The sequence below is a fragment of the Eubalaena glacialis genome, chromosome 7 (assembly GCF_028564815.1).
Source record: "Eubalaena glacialis isolate mEubGla1 chromosome 7, mEubGla1.1.hap2.+ XY, whole genome shotgun sequence".
Classification (NCBI taxonomy): domain Eukaryota; kingdom Metazoa; phylum Chordata; class Mammalia; order Artiodactyla; family Balaenidae; genus Eubalaena; species Eubalaena glacialis.
Window position 1 is genome coordinate 87,204,830 of NC_083722.1, and position 18,503 is coordinate 87,223,332.

The 18,503-nt window shown below is 42.8% G+C and overlaps 1 protein-coding gene across 2 annotated transcripts in view; it reads right to left on the minus strand.

The window, feature by feature from the left end:
• The window catches only part of PRICKLE2 (prickle planar cell polarity protein 2), a 331,524-nt gene that overhangs the window by 85,957 nt on the left and 227,064 nt on the right, over positions 1-18,503 (minus strand). For both annotated transcript variants that reach the window (XM_061195510.1, XM_061195511.1), the window contains one exon: positions 8,344-8,527. In XM_061195510.1, coding sequence (XP_061051493.1) covers positions 8,344-8,527 — 184 coding nt within the window. The remainder of the gene's footprint in view (positions 1-8,343; positions 8,528-18,503) is intronic.

The following is an 18,503-nucleotide window of genomic DNA, read 5'->3' on the forward strand; positions in this document are numbered from 1 at the left end:
TGCACAGGAGAAAAGGGAAGGAAGGAATGGAAAGAGCCCGATCGCTATTCCTTTGTCACAACGTTCTCCAGCGTACGCTCTGACTCATTCTTCCACTCTGACTAGGGAGGTACAATGCAGTGGAGAGCTGCCATGAAGCCCACCCATTGGAGATGGCTGCTAAAGAGACTGTGAGAGGCAAAGTAAGAGAGGCAGAGCAAGGAGCCACGCTTCCGGCTGACCTGCAGATCCTCAATATAGGCCATTCTCCTTTGTGGGGAGGTTCTCTTTGCACTCTGAGCGGCCTAAAGAAAACGCCCCGGGGACTCACTCACTCCTCCCAGGCCCAGGGACTGTGATGATACAGGTGACCCCAGGCACCGAGGAAGGGGGTGGCAGACCTCATTTCTACAGCAGACAGCCCCCGAAGCCCGCTTGGGACACTGGATTTTTCAGAGTCAGGTGGCTCCGTCTGGTCCCCTGTCCAAGCTGCTCTGGCTCAGTGGAGCCAGAACTTCATTAGAAAGAAGCTGCACCTTTACGACAATCCCACAGCAGAGAACCTGGAGAACAAAGGCTCCTGGGGCAGCACAATCAAAATGATTTGATTAAAAGCCTTTGAACAGGCTGAGAAGGAATCCTGGATTCTGGTTAACCCAGAATGTTTAATGTCCCTCTTCCACTCGACATAACCTTCTTCTGTCCTGGACGGTCTTATGTTCCTTCCCCGCTTCTTCCTGCCTGCTCAGGGCAGTAGTAATCAGCAACACTTACTACAGCTTCACAAGAAGAGTGATAAGGAAACAATCATTTTATTGAGCATCTACTATGTGTACACACTGCCCTGGGAACTTTCTACACACTCCCTCACTCGGGGCCAGATCAGCCCTGGGCTCTCGAGGTCTAAGAGTATCAGCTCCTGGCTCAAGGTATCTGAGATTGAATCCCTCTCTGCTACTCCTTAGCTGTGTGACCTCAGGCAAGTTATTCCACTTCTCTGAGCCTTGCTTTACTCACTTCTAAAACAGAGACAGGAATGATAATTACCGAATAAGGTTGTTATAAGAATTAAATACAGTAATGCACACAAGTTGAAAATGGTGGTGGGCACATAACAAGCGTTCGATGAAAGTTTAAGAATTTTCTCCAGGGCTTCCCTGGTGGCGCAGTGGTTGAAAATCTGCCTGCCAATGCAGGGGTCATGGGTTCGAGCCCTGGTCTGGGAAGATCCCACATGCCGCGGAGCAACTAGGCCCGTGAGCCACAATTACTGAGCCTGCGCGTCTGGAGCCTGTGCTCCGCAACGAGAGGCCGCGATAGTGAGAGGCCCGCGCACCGCGATGAAGAGTTGCCCCCACTTGCCGCAACTAGAGAAAGCCCTTGCACAGAAACGAAGACCCAACACAGCCATAAATAAATAAACCCAAAGTTTAAAAAAAAAATTACCTTTAAAAAAAAAAAAAAGAAAAAAGAATTTTCTCCATATTATCATCATCATCAGGAGGAAACTGAGGCTCCTGGAAGCTGAACAACTTTCCTGAGGTCGGAAAGGGATGGAGCAGTAGTCAGATTTACTGGACTCCAGAAGTGAGGCTCTTTCCCACTGGGCTATGCTGCTTCCCCTTCACCTGTGCCTCCCAATGGGTTCTCCAAATTTTACTGTGACACAAATGGTCCTCTGGTTTGGAAACACAGAGGGCTTCTGCCAGACCCTTGGTTCCTCACACTATGTTCCAGACCCTGAGCCTTGGAGCTGGCAGCGCTGCCACAGGTTTGTGCTGCTGCATAGTCCTTCCCAAGATGTCACCCATCTCCTGCCCCTTTGCAACCTAAGACATCTCTGAAGCAGCTGGGATTATTAGGGGAATGTGCTTAGAATACATACTTTTAAGAGAAATAGAGGGAGCAGGAATAATGGAAACAGACTAATTCTTCATGTAGAAAAACATTTAAAAGACCTTTATCTTTTCACTGTGTGATGCAATCCTGAACATCTCTGCTTCTGCAGAGGATTCTGGTGACCTGCTTGCCTCTTAACAAATACGGTGGGGTGCCTGCCACATGTCAGGTGCTGTGCTAGGTGCTGGAAAATTCCCAAAGAACAAAGCAGACAAGATCTCTGCCCTCCTGGATCTTAAAACAAAGTGGGGGAGCCAAATAGTAAACAAAAAATTACGCTAAGTAATTACAAGTTTGAGAGGCACTAAAAAGGAAAACTGTGGGGACGGTCACAAAGCATGGGACTGGAGACCTAGTCTTGTATTGGGAGAGTGGGGTGGCCAGAGAGACTCCTTGAGGAGACACAGTTAATCTGACATCTGATGGATGAGTAATAGTCATTAAATTAAAATGTGAAGCCAAATAAAGAATTTTAGGTACCCTCAGCAGAGAGATTTGAGTTTCACAGGACTCAAAACCAGCTAATTCACCCCTATCTTTAGGCAGTACTGGAGGGTCTATTTTGCCACATACGGAAGAATGCCTTGAAAGCCAAAAACTGGGCAATTACTTCTAGTATCCACTTTTCATCCTTCCTGCAATAGTTTGAAGTGAACGTTGAGAGTTCCAGACAAATAACCCAATGGCTATTCTTTACGTGCAAAAATACAGTTAAGGTCAAGGTAAAATGACTAACATTTGGTGACATCCACATTTGAGAACTCTCCATGGATACCTGGAGTATCCGAAACATCAATGAAAAGGACACTCAACTCAGGAGAAGCAATCTGATGGTCTCTTCAGATTTTCAAGGATCAGGAGTAGAAGCACTAATAAAAAAAAACATATCCTCATGTACCCAATGAAGTCTATCCACCCAGAGGACGCACCGGTTACAGCATTTCTGGAGGGCAGTTTGGCACAATGAATCAAAAGTCTTAAAGAGGTTTACACGTGACCTATCCACCTCTAGGAATCGTCCTGAAGGCGAGGAGCAAGGAAGTGTACAGAAAGGTTGACTGCTACCGTTTACTTAATATAGAGAAAAGCTACCAAGGATGCACACGTTCAAAAATAAATTTTCACTTCAGGGTTGTTCGATGGTGGTACTCTTGGCATTTGGGAGGGGTCAATTCTCCTTCGAGCAGGATCGTCTGATACTTTTCAGGCTGTTTAGCATCCCAAGCCCCCACCCACTAAAATACTAGTGGAGTTCCCTAGTCATTTTGACAATAACTACCCACTTCTGAGATTTTTTTTTTTTTTTGATGTGGACCGTCTTTAAAATCTTTATTGAATCTGTTACAATATTGCTTCTGTTTTATGTTTTGGTTTTTTGGCCTCGAGGCATGTGGGATCTTAGCTCCCTGACCAGCGATCGAACCCGCATCCCCTGCACTGGAAGGCAAAGTCTTAACCTCTGGACCGCCAGGGAAGTTCCCCCACCCCCCAACCCCCGCTTCTAAACATACATTTCCAAGCACCCCCTAGTGGTGGGTGGTGCCACTACAGGTTACTAACTACCAGTGGAGAACTATACAGCCACTCCCAAAGATAATCTGGGTCTAAATATAGAAAAAATGCAGGAAAAAAGTTCACGATACATGAACTGAAAAAATTTCAGGATAAATGGATACCATCATCACATTTTTGTCCAAAACAAAACAGAAATGTACCCCATATATATAGATACTTGTTACACACATGCAAAAAAGGTTGGAAAACAATTTTCCTTGGTTGGTAGAATTATGAGTAATTTTTATCTCCTTTCTTTCTTCTTATCTTTCCCTTTTTTTCAATGGGCAAGTCTTCCCATTATAAAAGGAGAAAGCTATTCCTGTTTTGGAGGACAAATGGTGACCCACCTGTCACCTGCTCCTCACACCATTTCACTTCTTGTTTTGACTTATCGGGAGGATGGCAGGATCCACCTCGGAGAGCAATGGCCTCTGCTAGAGCAGCGTGGGATCACCTTTTTCACTCTGCCAAACACTCAGCCTCCTTTCAAGGCAGCAGCTATAACACCAGGGCTAGGACCTGGTAGGTGCTCAAATAAAGGTTTGCTGAATTGAGTCATCCTTTTCTTGTCCTGATTGGGCCAGACTTGTGCTGACACGTCCTCCAGGTTCTACCATTACTTTTACCCAGTGGTTCTCAACTGGGGTGCCCAGCTCATCCCCCAGGGGCAATGGGCAATATCTGGATACATGTTTGGTCATCCCAATGTTGCGGGGAGAGGGTGGTAAGTGCTACTGACATCTAGTCAGTGGGGGCCAGGGATGCTGCCAATCATCCTACAATGTACAGGACCGCCCCGACACCAAGAATTATTCAGCTTAAAATGTCAATAGCACTGAGATTGAGAAACCCTGCTCACCGTTTTCCTTTCTTAAAGCTTGTTAAATAATTTCCAAATTCTTCTTAAAGTATTATCTACTGTAAATGTATCACCATAGCATCTCTAGGAGACAGGGCACATACAATGAATTGCTCAAGCCTGAAGAGAAATTGGAGCCTTATAGATGACTTCAGATGGTCAATCAGGGAAGACTCCAGTTCTCTGCTCTGCCTCCGCAGGGCTCTCTGGATAATACTAAACACCTCATTTGCAGCGAGCAGAGGCAAAGGATCTGGACAACTTCTCTGATCAGTTTTCAGTCCAGCCATTAAAAAATACAAGACAGAAGCCTTTCTTTTCCAGCATCGGCTGTTATATTTATCATTTTCCACACTATTTTAAGAAGGTTGCGTTTTGCAGCTAATGGATTTTTATAAAATTAAGTGCCCCTGTTCAAGAACACCTCCTTAAAACGGAGGTAACTTTCGTTCACATTATATTGAACTGAAGGCATTTCTCAGAAGAAATAGAATAATAAAGAGTGTCACCTGAAGGCATATTACCAACCCCACGACCAGGGAATAAAATGAAAGGTTTCTGGGCTTCCCTGGTGGCGCAGTGGTTGAGAATCTGCCTGCCAATGCGGGGGACACAGGTTCGAGCCCTGGTCTGGGAAGGTCCCACATGCCACGGAGCAGCTGGGCCTGTGAGCCACAATTACTGAGCCTGCGCGTCTGGAGCCTGTGCTCCGCAACAAGAGAGGCCGCGATAGTGAGAGGCCCGCGCACCGCGATGAAGAGTGCCCCCCACCCCTCGCCGCAACTAGAGAAAGCCCTCGCACAGAAACGAAGACCCAACACAGTCATAAATAAAAATAAATAATTAAAACAAAAATTGAAAAATGAAAGGTTTCTAACAAGAATGAAAACACATTACTTGGAACCCTAACTGGCCTTGACTATTTCTCCTCCAGCACAAAGCATTTTAATGTTCACTGTAATTTCTCTTGATAGAAAAATGGTTTTTCTCAAACCAGAGACAACTAAAATCGTATTAAACATCAGAATTTTTATTAGTAAAAGGCATTTAGGGTATCAAATTTTTCTAAAAGCTACTAGGCAGCTTTTAAAAAATCTTTAAACCTATAATCAGTTCCATTAATAATAGACTTTAAAAGATCTCATAATTAAAAAATTTGAAGACCATTTTTTTCATGCAACATGATCCCCTGAAACACCTTTAATATAGATCCATATTTTATTAGGCAAATATAGAGCCCTTCAAATGGCTTAAAGAGACAGTCTCTCTCTGGAGAACAATTTCTTTTCTAATCAATCATCTGTATCATATAGGTTTGAGTAAGTGTAGGGAATAGAGAAAACCATTTAAAGAAAAATACAGTTATAAGAGATGGGAATATCCTGCCACCTGACATAATTCAAACCACTTGTTTAATAGCATTAATCATTTTATTAAAAATTTATTATTTATTTATTAAAAAATTTTTTTTGGCTGTGTTGGGTCTTCATTGCTGCGCGCGGGCTTTCTCTAGTTGCAGCAAGCGGGGCCTACTCTTCATCGCGGTGCGCGGGCTTCTCTTGTTGCGGAGCACAGGCTCTAGAGTGCAGGCTCAGTAGTTGTGGCACATGGGCTTAGTTGCTCCCTGGCACGTGGGATCTTCCCGGACCAGGGATCGAACCCGGGATCGAACCCGTGTCCCACGCAGTGGCAGGCGGATTCTTAACCACTGCACCCACAGGGAAGCCCTAGCACTAAACATTTTCTTTCAAAACAAATCAAAGAAAGTCATTTTATGTTTTCCAAAGACGTTCACTTTGGATGAGGCAAGTGGCCTTCAAAAATAAATAAGCACTTACTTTTGGAATTGGTGAATGTAACCAAGACCTTTAGCTTCTGCAACTGTCTGTTCTCTTGGGGCAGTAGAAAATGTTCTCTGAATATGAACATCACAGAATGATATTTAATGGCCTTAGAAAAGAATCTACCTAAGCAGGGAACTGAAAATAGCTTAACTTTGGAATTTCAGGGCCCAACTCAGCAGGAAGCAATGTGAATAAAAGAAGGGTGGGGGGCTTCCCTGGTGGTGCAGTGGCTGAGAGTCTGCCTGCTAGTGCAGCGGACACGGGTTCGAGCCCTGATCCGGGAAGATCCCGCGTGCCATGGGGCAACTGGGCCCGTGCGCCCCAACTGCTGAGGCCTGTGCACCTAGAGCCCGTTCTCCAAAACGGGAGAGAGGCCACCACAGTGAGAGGCCCACGCACCACAGCGAGGAGTGGCCCCCTCTCGCCGCAGCTAGAGAGAGACTGCATGCAGCAACGAAGACCCAATGCAGCCAAAAATAAATAAATTTAAAAAAAAAAAAAAAAAAAAAGAAGGGTGGGTCTCTTAGAAGCTGCTGGAAATGAGGTTAGCAAGAAAACGAAACAAGCTCACAGCTGTATCGAGGTGTGAAAACTCACTGCTCAAGTACTGCCAGCAGAATCGCGATGTCCAACACAGATATTCAGTCACCCACCACCTCATGTGAGTTTCCAGACAAACTCAATCAAATACTCTCATTCTTCTTCAACTTATTCTTTAATAACACAGTCTTTACTGGAACAGAAGAAAATCAAGATATAACCTTAACCTACAAACTAAGAGAGAACACACTTCTTTCTTTCCGCTGATAACCCAACACAGAAGTCCCTTCAATTCTCACGGAGATCATTTTCTGTGAATGTTTCTATTGTAAGACATTTTCTTCCTAGTAAGAATCAGAGTAGAGATCACAAACTGGAAGTGCCTGTAGGGCGTAGGAAGATTAACACAAAAGGATGAAATGGGCTTAGCGGAGACTAGGGTGACTTGGAGAGTCATTCTTTCTAAACACTTCCTGGAAAGAAGTACTGGTGCTCAACTCAATGGCCTGCACACAAATCCCTGAAGAGTAAGATTTTAAACTTTAAAATTAAAATTTCCTAATTTTTAAGTGTTAGCAATTTTTAAGTATTAGTGACTAATTCAAAATTTAAACAATCCTTTGCTGGCTAAACAAATCCTGCCTGTGTGCTTGATTTCATCTGTTAATTTACAACCTCAGAAAGAAAGAAAGAAAGAAGAAGAAGAAATGGCTAACGAAAGACGAGATCGGGTGCATTCAGGGTGGTACGGCCATAGACAAGAAATGGCTAACCAAAGAGATGTTATCAGGGTCCCATCCTTAAGTTCTTGGTGAATCCTTAGGTCTTCCCTAACCATAAAGAACTTTTTCTAAAAGCATCACCACATCTAAAGTTCCTGACTTCACATTTTAGGGTTTTTAAGCTGCAAAACATTGTCAAGACATAGAGAAGATCTCCAGAGAAAGAAACTTCTTGTGTCAGAGGAAGGGTATAGTGGTCGAACCCTTAAGAGTCTGATAAACCTGTCTCTCAAAGACGCACAGGGAAGATCATGACAATATCCAGCTTACAGGAGGGGCTTCTAAACCAACATGAGGCTCATGGAAGAGAAAATTCCAAGGACCAAGAAATGCAAAGCAGAAGCTGTATATCACTGAGAGAAATGCAGTGAAACGAAAGAAACCAAGTTCATCTAACCAAGCTAATAATACTTACAGCCTGTGGGCAGTGCCAAAATATTTCAGGAAATGTCAATGTCTTTCTTTGTAAAGCCAGGCCAAACTTTTCAAAACAGCATTAGATCACTGGGAAGAATAAGGTAAGTCCTTATTTCCTTATTCTCCTTTACAAAGAATCTTAACATTAAGATTGAGGGCCAATGTAGAACGTCCCTTCCCTCTCCAAAAATGAAGTTTCACTATCTAATGTTTCTAGACGTTTCTAGACAATCTTTTGGTAACAGTCAAAAATGGCAATACAGAATGAATTAGCCATGGCCCACCCAAGGCTCAGTTTCATTTCTCTGACTGGTTTCCCACTGGGGCCCCAGACATCTTCATCCCATGTAGCCCCACTTGTCTGAATCAGCAAAGTCAACTCTCCCTTCTGAACTGGAATGAGGAAGGACGGGTAAGACAAAGGTAAAAGCCAACCCCCCAACTGCCCTCCCGTCAAGAACGGTACCTGTTCAGGCTTCAGCCCCGGCGGGACCCAGGCGTACTCCTCCAAGGCACAGCCTGAGTCGTCATCCGAGGTCGAGTTCCTCTGGAAGTCAAACATGAGTTTGCTGACGGTCTTCTCCATCGCCAGGGGCATCACCGTCACCATATGCTCCTCTTGAGGGCACTTGCAGTGCAGGCAGATCTTCCTGCAAGCAGCAAAGGCGGGAGGTGAGAAGGAAGGCAAAAGAAACCATTTTTTTCACTTGGCCTGCCACTCACCAGCCCTTGGATCCCAAACCATAAACACGTTCCTTGTCAACCGGCTTCGGGCATCTGAAGGAGAGTTCCACAGCATGCCTGTCTTTGTAGAAGGCGTGGCACTGCGTACCTGGAAACGTCCTGAGCCATCAGAGGCCACCAGGTAAGCACGCTAAGGGTATTTAAACGTGGACCGCAACCTTTTCTTCTAAATCAGTATCCCAAGAGGAATGTCAAAATACCTTTTATTTTACTACGTAGAACACTAGATATGGACCATGACCACAGTTTCCTTGACTGGAAATAGTAATTAAATATACACAATACATATGCAGACCAGAAATATTACCAGTAGGTTTAACAAATAGTGACAACATTCCGTTTTTATAAAAGGTTTCTAGACCTTAGGAAAAGGAAGTGGTTATAAAAATAACTGCAGGTGAGATTTTAAGAAGAGCAAAAATATTTTTGCCCATTAAACAACGCTGATCCTAAGATCTCATGGGAAACACATTTTCACCTCCACTAAAGATACTTGTAGGTTTGAAATTCTAATTAGAAACCCCAAATTACCCCACATTGGTAGCTTTTTTTTTTTTTAATATACAAGAGGATCATGCATGGGAATTATTTCCAAAGATAGCAGCCAAAGATACAATTCTCTCTCCCAAATAAAACATTTCTCTTTTAAGATTACCATCTGTTCCCTTTTCCATGGCTACAAAAATGATGAAGCAATAAAAATGCTGATGTCAGCAACACAAGAGCATTTCTAGCTTCTACCAGTAAAATAAAAAGAAAGGAAAAAAATTAAGGAGGAAAAAATTTTAAGAAAATAAGCTGTTGTACCTGTACTCTGACCTTCAGAATTAGTTTCAGTAGCACCTTATAAAACTGATGAAACAGCCCAGAATTCTAATCCCCATGTGCCTGAATTTTTTGACAACAGCTTTGTGAAGATATAATCCACACACCATAAAATTCACCATTTTAAAGTCTACAATTCATTGGTTTTTAGTATATTCTCAGAGATGTGAAAGCATCACCACTAATTTTAGAACATTTTCTTCACCCTCAAAAGAAACTCCATGTGCATTAGCAGTAACTTCCCACCTTCCCCTCCCCGCAGGCCCTGACAACCACTAATCTATTTCCTGTCTCTAAGATTTTACCTGTACTGGAAATTTCATATAAATGGAATCTTACTATATGCAGTCTTTTGAAACTGGCTTCTTTCACACAGCATGATGTTTTCAAGATAAATCCATGTTGAAGCATGTGTCAATCTTTCATTTCCTTTTATTGCATTATAATATTCCATTACATGGATATACTAAATTTTGTTTATCCATTTATCAACTGGTAGACATTTGGATTGTTTCCACTTTTTAGTTTTTTTGAATAATGGTGCTTTATTTATGTACACGTTTTTTTGTATGGATATGTGTTTTCAGTTCTCTTGGGTATTTACCTAGGAATGGAATTTCTGGGTCATACAGTAACTTTATGTTTAACATTTTGAGGAACTATCAAACTGTTTTCCAAAATATCTCCTCTTTTTTACATTCCCACCTGTTAATGAACGAGTGCTCCATTTTCTCCACATTCTTGCTACACTTGACATTGTCTTTCTTTTTGATTGTTGCCTAGTGGGTATGAAGTGGTATCTTACAATGGTTTTGATTTGTACTTCCTTAATGACTAATGATGTTAAGCATCTTTTTATGTGCTTATTATATATCTTCTTTGGAGAAATGGCTAGTCAAATCTTTAGTTCATTTAAAACTGTCTTTTTATTGTTGAACTGAAAGCATTCCTTATATACTTTCTGGATACAAGTCCTTATCAGATATATGCTTTGTAAAAATTTTCTCTCATTTGGTGGGCTGTCTTCCCTTTCTTGATGATGTCCTTTGAAACACCTAAGTTTTTGGTTTTGAGGAAGTCCATTTTTTTATTGTTGTTCCTTATGCTTTGGGTATCATATTTAAGAAACCGTTGCTTGACCCAAGGTCATTAAGATTTACTCTTGTATATTCATCTAAGTCATCTAATGACTCAAGTCATTTTGAGTTGCGTTTTGTATATGGCATGAAGTAGGAGTCCAACTTCATCCTCATGTGGCTATCTAACTGTCCCAGCACCATTCAATTGCATTGACCTTTGTCAAAAATCAATTGATCATAAATGTAAGGGTTTATTCTGGACTCTCAATTCTATTCCATTGATCTATATGTGTATCCTTATGCTAGTACCATACTGTCTTGATTACTGTAGTTTTGTAGTAAGTTTTGAGATTGTGAAGTGTGAGTCCTCCAACTCTGTTTTTTTTTTTTTATTCAAACAGAAAGTCACAAAAATTATAATCATCCTCATCAGTTCACTCAGTCTCTGTTCTTCTTTTAAAAAATTATTTTGGCTCTTTTGGGCCCCTGACATCTGAATTATCAATATAAATTTTAGGGTTGGCGTGCCAATTTCTGCAAAAAATCAAGCTGGGATTTTGACAGGGAACACACTGAATCTTTAATTTGGAGAGTATTGCTATTGTAACAATATTAAGTCTTCCAATCCATGAACAAAGAACGTCTTTCCATTTATTTCAGTTTACTCGAATTTCTTTCAATGATATTTTGTGGTTTTCAGGTACAAGTTTTGCACTTCTTTTGTTAAGTTCATTCCCAAGTATTTTATTCTTTTTGACATTACTGTAAATGGAACTGTTTGCATAATTACATTTTCAGATTGTAGCGTATAGAAACACAAATGATTTTTGTACCTTGATCTTGTATCTTACAATTTTGCTGAACTGGTTTATTAGTTCAAATAGTGTGTGTGTGTGTGTGTGTGTGTGTGTGTGTGTGTATTCCTTAGGATTTCCTATATACAAGATCACATCATCTGTGAATAGAGACAGCTGCATTCCTTCCTTTCCAATCTAATGTTGACTTTTTCTTTATCTTGCCTTATTGCCCTGGCTAGTTCCTCCAGTAAACAGAAGTGGCAAGTGTGGAGCTCTTTGTCTTGTTCCTGACCTTAAGGGAAAGTATCCAATCCTTCACCATCAAGTATTACATAATTGTGGGTTTTTTGGTAACTTTCCTTTTTTAAGTTGAAGAAGCTTCCTTCTATGCTAGTCATTGAGTGTTTTTATCAACAAAGGGTGTTGGATTTTGTCAGATGCTTTTTTGCATCTATTGAGATGATCAGTCGGTTTTTGTCCCTATTCTTTTAATGTCTTGGCCTGAATTTTGACACCAAAATGCATTTAAAGAAACAAAATCAGTTTTGTCCAGCCAAGTGAGGCTTGTCAGATTCTCCCACTTCCTGCCTTTCATCCGACTGAAGATATACCCAGACAGAATGCACATTTGGATCTGGTTTGCATCTCCAACCTCAGAGAAGTTTCATCCAAACCTTGGCTATTGCTTTTAAAAATAGTCTGAGCTCATTTTAACAGTAACTCTTTAATTAATTAGCTACTGTAAAGAAGTCAGGGGTCTTGGGAACCAGTCAGGGTTTTGGGTTTTTTTTTTTCCCTCCAAAACTTTTTATGTCAGTTTATGACTTAAGGGAAGAAAAAAGTTTCAGTGTGTTTAAGCAAGTTTAGGAAGTTCTTTGGTGACTAATGGTTTTTTACTAGAAAGTCATACTTTTGGAACAAAATGTAGCGATCTTTTTTCTAAATGCAGTCTCCAGAATATTCATCAATGAAACTCATTTATTCAGCAAGGCAGGGAACAGCACACTTTTTAACGCTGGATGGACATAATCTCATGAACTTCGAAGCTCCAGAAGACGGAACAAAGACAAGACGAAAGCAAAACACAGAATTAAAGAACCAGACCCATAATGAGTCTCATTGAGTGGAAGCCTGAACAGAAGGGAGAAAGGGGCGAGGGCTCTGGGCCCTCTTTAGTCATTCAGCAAATAACCACCAAGTACCTACCATCTGCCAGGCACTGCTCTAGGCACTACTGATACCCAACCAAAACAAATAAAGATCCCTCCCCTCATAGGATCTATATTCTCAGAAGGGAAGAAACAAACAATAAGCAGCAAACATAACAAATCATTCGATCATATACAATAGCACATTAAAGATGCTAAGTGCGATGCAAAACAAGAATGGTGAAGCAGGATAAGGGCGAGCACGATTAGCGCGGAGGCACACAGGAGCAGAACACACAGCACCTGACTTGCTTACACCTGACACACACGAGCCCAGATTCGCACACCAGTCGTCCGAGAAAGGAAATATCACTCCCACTTTCCAGAGAACAAAGGCTCAGAGAGTTTAAGCAACATGTTCAAAGTACACCTGAAACAGCCAGCAGAACAGAGATTCAGAGTAGGATCAATCTGATCCCCGAACCCTAATAATAACCTACAGAGGGCATACCTGACTCCAACCAGAGAATCGCCTTTCACTCCTGAACAACAAACACATTCAGAAAAATCAAAACCAAAGAGCAAACAAGAAAAAGGAAAAAGAAAAAAAGGTAAATCAAAACCACAAGGACCTTACGTATTTTCCCTGCTAGCTGCCTGCCTTCCATTCCTCATTTATAATTAACAGGTACTTCTGTGGCAAGGCATTATTATTCGCAGAGAATTTTTAACCTTTGAGTGCTTCCATGACAGCCTTTGGAGAGACTAATTTAACAACTTCTGTTTACAAATGAGGAACGCAAGGCCCAGATGCTGAGAAAGGTGTGGAGGGTCAGAGGTAAAGCCAAGAGCATATATCTTGGTCCTCACGTCTTTCTCTCCCTCTTGGCAAAATGCACACAGCAACACCCAACAGCTCTCTGTTTCGACACACTGATTAAAGCTTTCCAGGAGTGCGTGGGGAAATATATGATTTGGCTTTTTTTTTTTTTTTAAATAGACATTTATGAAAATAGAACCTGCTAGTAAAGCAGGATTTCATTTAAAAACCCAATCATACAAAGCTTGCATTGGTTTCATTCTGTCAGAGGTGACATTCTACCTGTACATAATTGGGTTTGTGAATGACAGGTTTCCAAGGAATAAGGCATGATTCAGAGAGCAGAGATCCTGCATCCTCCTTCTCCCCTCCCTCTACCCAGCAACAACCCTTGCCACCCGCCCCCCCCCCCCCGCCCGAAACCTGCAGCTGTAAATTCATTCGCTTCCGTATTCAGAAGCCACAATTGGCTCGTCCATGAAATACACAATACCGGCAGGTGAAGGCTCTCTTTTGAACCGTCTCAAAGTACTCTGGTCATCTGCACCAGTGACCACACCATTTGCAAAATGACTAACAATTTATACCAATTAACTCACCTACCGTGATTCCGAAGGATTCATTATAAATAGATTGGGGGGCGGTGTGTCTGTTGGGGGGGGTGTCTCATCTTTGAGATGTTGACAGGTTATTTATAGCACTGAATCCTGAACCACAATGTCTTGTTTTGTGTGAGAAGCGATAGGATGAAGGCAAGAAAGGAGTCTTCCGTTGTCACACGATGCTGACAAGTTCAAGTCATAAACTGCAGGATTCTAGATTTGGATAGGATTGGAAACATCATCAAGTCCTCCTCCTCCCCGCTTTCCTTCTTTCTCTCTTTCATCCCTCTTCTTCTTCTTCTTCTTTTTTAATGAGAGGAAAATATTTTTTGCAAAAGAACTCCCATGTGGAAACTCAATATATAAAACAGAGCTGCCCAAGTTGATGTGACAGAAGGAGGCCCGGAGCCCAACTTCTCTCAAGCTCAACCTTCTCCCAATATCCAGGCATTTTCATGGTCCTAACCTCCCAAGGGTTCCAAAGACACAAGTCTGGAAACCAGCATACTTCCCAGGACAGTTCAAGGTCATTTCTAGTATTATCAAAATATGAAGTAGGTGCCCAATAATTTGACAGATGGAAGAAAGACAAAAAGAAAAACAGGGGCTATTGATGGCTTTTAAAGAGACAGATAATTCCTAATCATCAAACTCTGCAGATAATGATGATTCTAGTCATAGGAAATTGTATATCCGGTTTCTAAGACATTACATGGAGATGACTGGGGAGCACTGATGTGTCCCAATGACTTTGATTTGGTAGGACTGAGACAGGGCCCCGGAAGTGCATGTCCACCAGCATTCCAGGTGATTCTGACATGCACTTGCAGGACATTTTTCTATCGCTAGCCTCCCAGTTAGAAGGGGAGCACGTGAGTCAGAGTATAGCCTGAAAACTGGCGTGTTCTACCAACATTACCGGATGGTCTCTGGATAATGTACATTTTTAAAACTGTTCCAGGGGATCTATTCCAACCCCTCCCGACTACCATGTATTAATCTCATATCACTAAGCCCACCTGTCACTCAGCTAGGTACCTCTGGGGCATGTGTGTGAAAAGATGCTGGTGAAAGCAGGACCACATCAGCCACCACAACAGTCTCTCTCATTGCCAGCCTGCTTTTGGTCCTGCCTTCTACCTCCCCTGCGGTATGGGCTTCTGTGTCCCAAGTCCATGGTCAGATCAGGTTCAGGCCACTTTTATGCACAGGGTCAAAGGACAGACTGCTTGAAGAGTGGCTCAGTCCCAACACAAATCAAGTGATAGATGAGGAATGCATAGTTCTGGGCTCAATATGGCAACGCCTCAGGCAGCTGAGATCAGGTGTGGGAAAAGACACTTTTGTTAAAGACAGAGGGCTAAAAGAACCCAAAAGCCTCCATAGCTTTTTGCTAAATAATAGATGTGTCCTAGGTATTGAAATTCATCCATGACTTGAGTTCACTACAGGCAAAAGAATAACTCCTTTTATTCTTAATAAGAGGAAAAGAGGAAGCCTTTTTCTCCTATGGTAATTTAAAGCTACTACCTCCTTATCCTAAAAAGAAAAGCAATATACAATATATGTAGAAAAGAATCAGGAATTACAGATAAGCAAGAAGAAGAAAAATAATTCAAACACTCACAATCCCAGAGATAATCACTGTTAAACAGAAACAGCTGCTGGTCCCCTTTTTCCCTCATGTTAAGAAACTAGAGACCAGATTGCATTCTATGTGCACGCCATCAGCGAGGACCAAGGGACGAGACTCTGGCCTGAAATAGAAAGACATGAGCCAGAGCTACCCACACATGTACACACAACATTCTCGGCAAGGAGATGTGCATTCTTCAATGCAGATAAGTGGGTTTGTTCTGATCTGGTGCCCTGTAGCAGGATCAGAGAATTTATTTACGTAGCGTGGAAGACGCCAAAAACGTGGGAATTGCAATAGACACTTACGGGTATCACAGAGTTAAGTTAGGTTCCTCAGATAAAAAACATCTGAAAACCAGATTTCTACAGCTATCAACTTTCAATTTTCTGTGCAAGTACGGAGAGATGGGGCATGGATAATTTAAAACCACTAAGCCCTGGCTCTGAATTGTGTCTTTCTACATCGGTCACAGACTCTCAGAGGTGTGATAACTTATGTCACTGCCAACCACCTAAAGGATCTGTCCTGGGCAGGCCAGACTTATGAGGGGCTGGGCAGGAGCCAGGCTTCCTCAGTCTGCTCTGCTGCCGAATTTCCTCAAATTTCCAATGAGAACTTATTGGAAACGTATCACACACATGCAGAGCACCAGCCTAAAATGAGCCAAAAATTATTCTCAGTTTACTGCACTCTGGAACACCCTTCCCACTTTACCTGTTTTTTTTTTTTTTTTTACTAAAAAACAGGTAAATACGTGTTTTGAGTGAAGAGAGACTATACTGGGCTGCAGGCTGCCTGGATCTAACTGAATAAAGAAACAGTGGGTATTCTTAGCCAAAAAAGGCATCACCGTGCTGAGTAAGTGAGCCGGTAAGAATTGGAAGTGGGGTCCCCCTGCTTTAAGATATCGCTGAGATACTCCCGTGAGGAATAAGTCAGAATTGTCAAAACTGAACTATCACAAAGAACACTACCTGTTCCCCTCCAAAATCGCATGTGTCACATGATCACATGACCCAGGCACAGGGCTTCAGCTCCTACCTTCCACATGCCTCACAAAAACACAAGTGGAGGATGAGAAGACAGGAAGGCAGGCAGGCGGGATATATACTTGAGGAGGCTGGCTTGAAACGAAATGAGATGAGGATGCTGCAAGAGGCGGAAGTCTGTCCCCAGAGGGTCAAGGACTCCACACCACAGGTCTGAGCTCCAGGGCCCTGACTCCAGTACGTACTTTGGTACTGGAGGATGGCCGGTAAGGGTGAACGCAGTGGCTGTATTTCTAATATTAATATTATTTCTTACATTTACAGAAGGTTTATAATAGTCATTTTGTTTCACAGTTTATCTCCTTTATGCATTCTCAGCAGCCCTATAAAGTTGGCATTTTTATCCATTTCACGCATATGAACTATGTGTTCTACAAACTCATACGCAACTTGACTGAATTATACAGATTAGAACCTACGCCGTCTGACTCCAAGACCAATGTTCTTCCCACCACCTTGTTTTAAGGAGAGTGGCCAAATCTTCCTTCTTTTCTTCTGTGCATCTTTCCATCCTTCCCTGCATCTTTCCAACCATCCTTCCATCCACATCCATCCAACCATCCAGGCAGACAACAGTGACTGAGCATGTACTGTGTACTAGGCACTGTGTGAAGATGCTGGGCATACAGCAGTGATTCAGACAGTATCTCTAACCTCATGGGGCTTCAAGTCAAGTGAGGAAGACAGACAACAGTCAGGTAAACACATAGATAAACTTGCCATTTATAGGCTGTGATCAGTGTCATGATGGAAACAAGCAAGGAGATAAGAGAGGGGCCGAGGATGGATCAGGACAGGCCTCCCCACTGAAGTGACACGTGAGTTGTGATTAGAAGACGAAGTAGGAAGCAGCTCTGAGAAACACCAGGGAGAGAGTTTTCCCGGCAGAGGGAAAGCAAGCAGAGGCTCCGAGGTGGGGAAGAGTGTGGCATGAGTCATTCTCAGGAGGTGGTGTGTGGCCTCCCCTCCCCCATCACTGTCGGCGTGGATGACAGTGACCGAACTGGCTGAGCCACTGCCTGTCCCAAAGCCCAAGCAGCGATGTGAGATTCAGGGGACGGTGCCATCTTAGTGGGTGTAGGAAAGCTCTTCCTTTCTCCTTAATCCCCTTCCCCTTGGAATTCCTATATTCCTCTGTCTTGATACCCAGACATTGGCATATCCTGTTATTTGCAGCCTCACTGGCTCCTTAACACCCTCCCTCCAGCCACAATACTGTGTTTTTCCCCTTTTTTGGCAAACACTCCGTCTGAATGAGGGACCCAGGCATGAACCTTGACACTTGCCATGTCTGGAAGCAAGATTTCTATCTCTGTGAGAAAGGAAAACCGGTTTCCTAAAAAACACAGAAGCTCAAGGGCGGAGACTGTGACAGGGCCAGCTGGGTATGAGGCTGGTGTGAGCACAGAGCCAAAACCTGCTGCCGGGCCCATCCAACTCCCTGCCCTCCGCCCGGGCTCCAGGGGCTCTGGCCATCTGCACCAAGAGGAGGTTGTCTCTCCCAGGCACTGCCAAAGTTGCTATAGGATCATTTTTAGTGGCAGTTGTTTCCTCTCTTAATATGTCAATTCATATTTCCATGAAGAAACATACACAGTGCCCTACTTCAAACTAATTTATCTTGGAATTTTTAAGCAGTGGAAACACATTTCCTTTAAAAAATTAAGCCTGTTGGATGACTTTTCATATTCTGAGTATCTCTTACCAGACTCTGATTTCCAGGTCTGATGTCTCAACAATTGAGGAATGATGTCTTGGATTGGATTTCCCCAGAATCAGATCCTTGGAAGGCATGTGAACATAAAGAAGTTTGGGAGGTGATCCCAAAAAGGCCTGAGAGGGAATTGGAGAAGGGAAGCAGGGCAGGGAAGGATGCTAACACAGGGAGAGGTAATGGGCAGCTGCAGCTCTGGGCAACTGAGA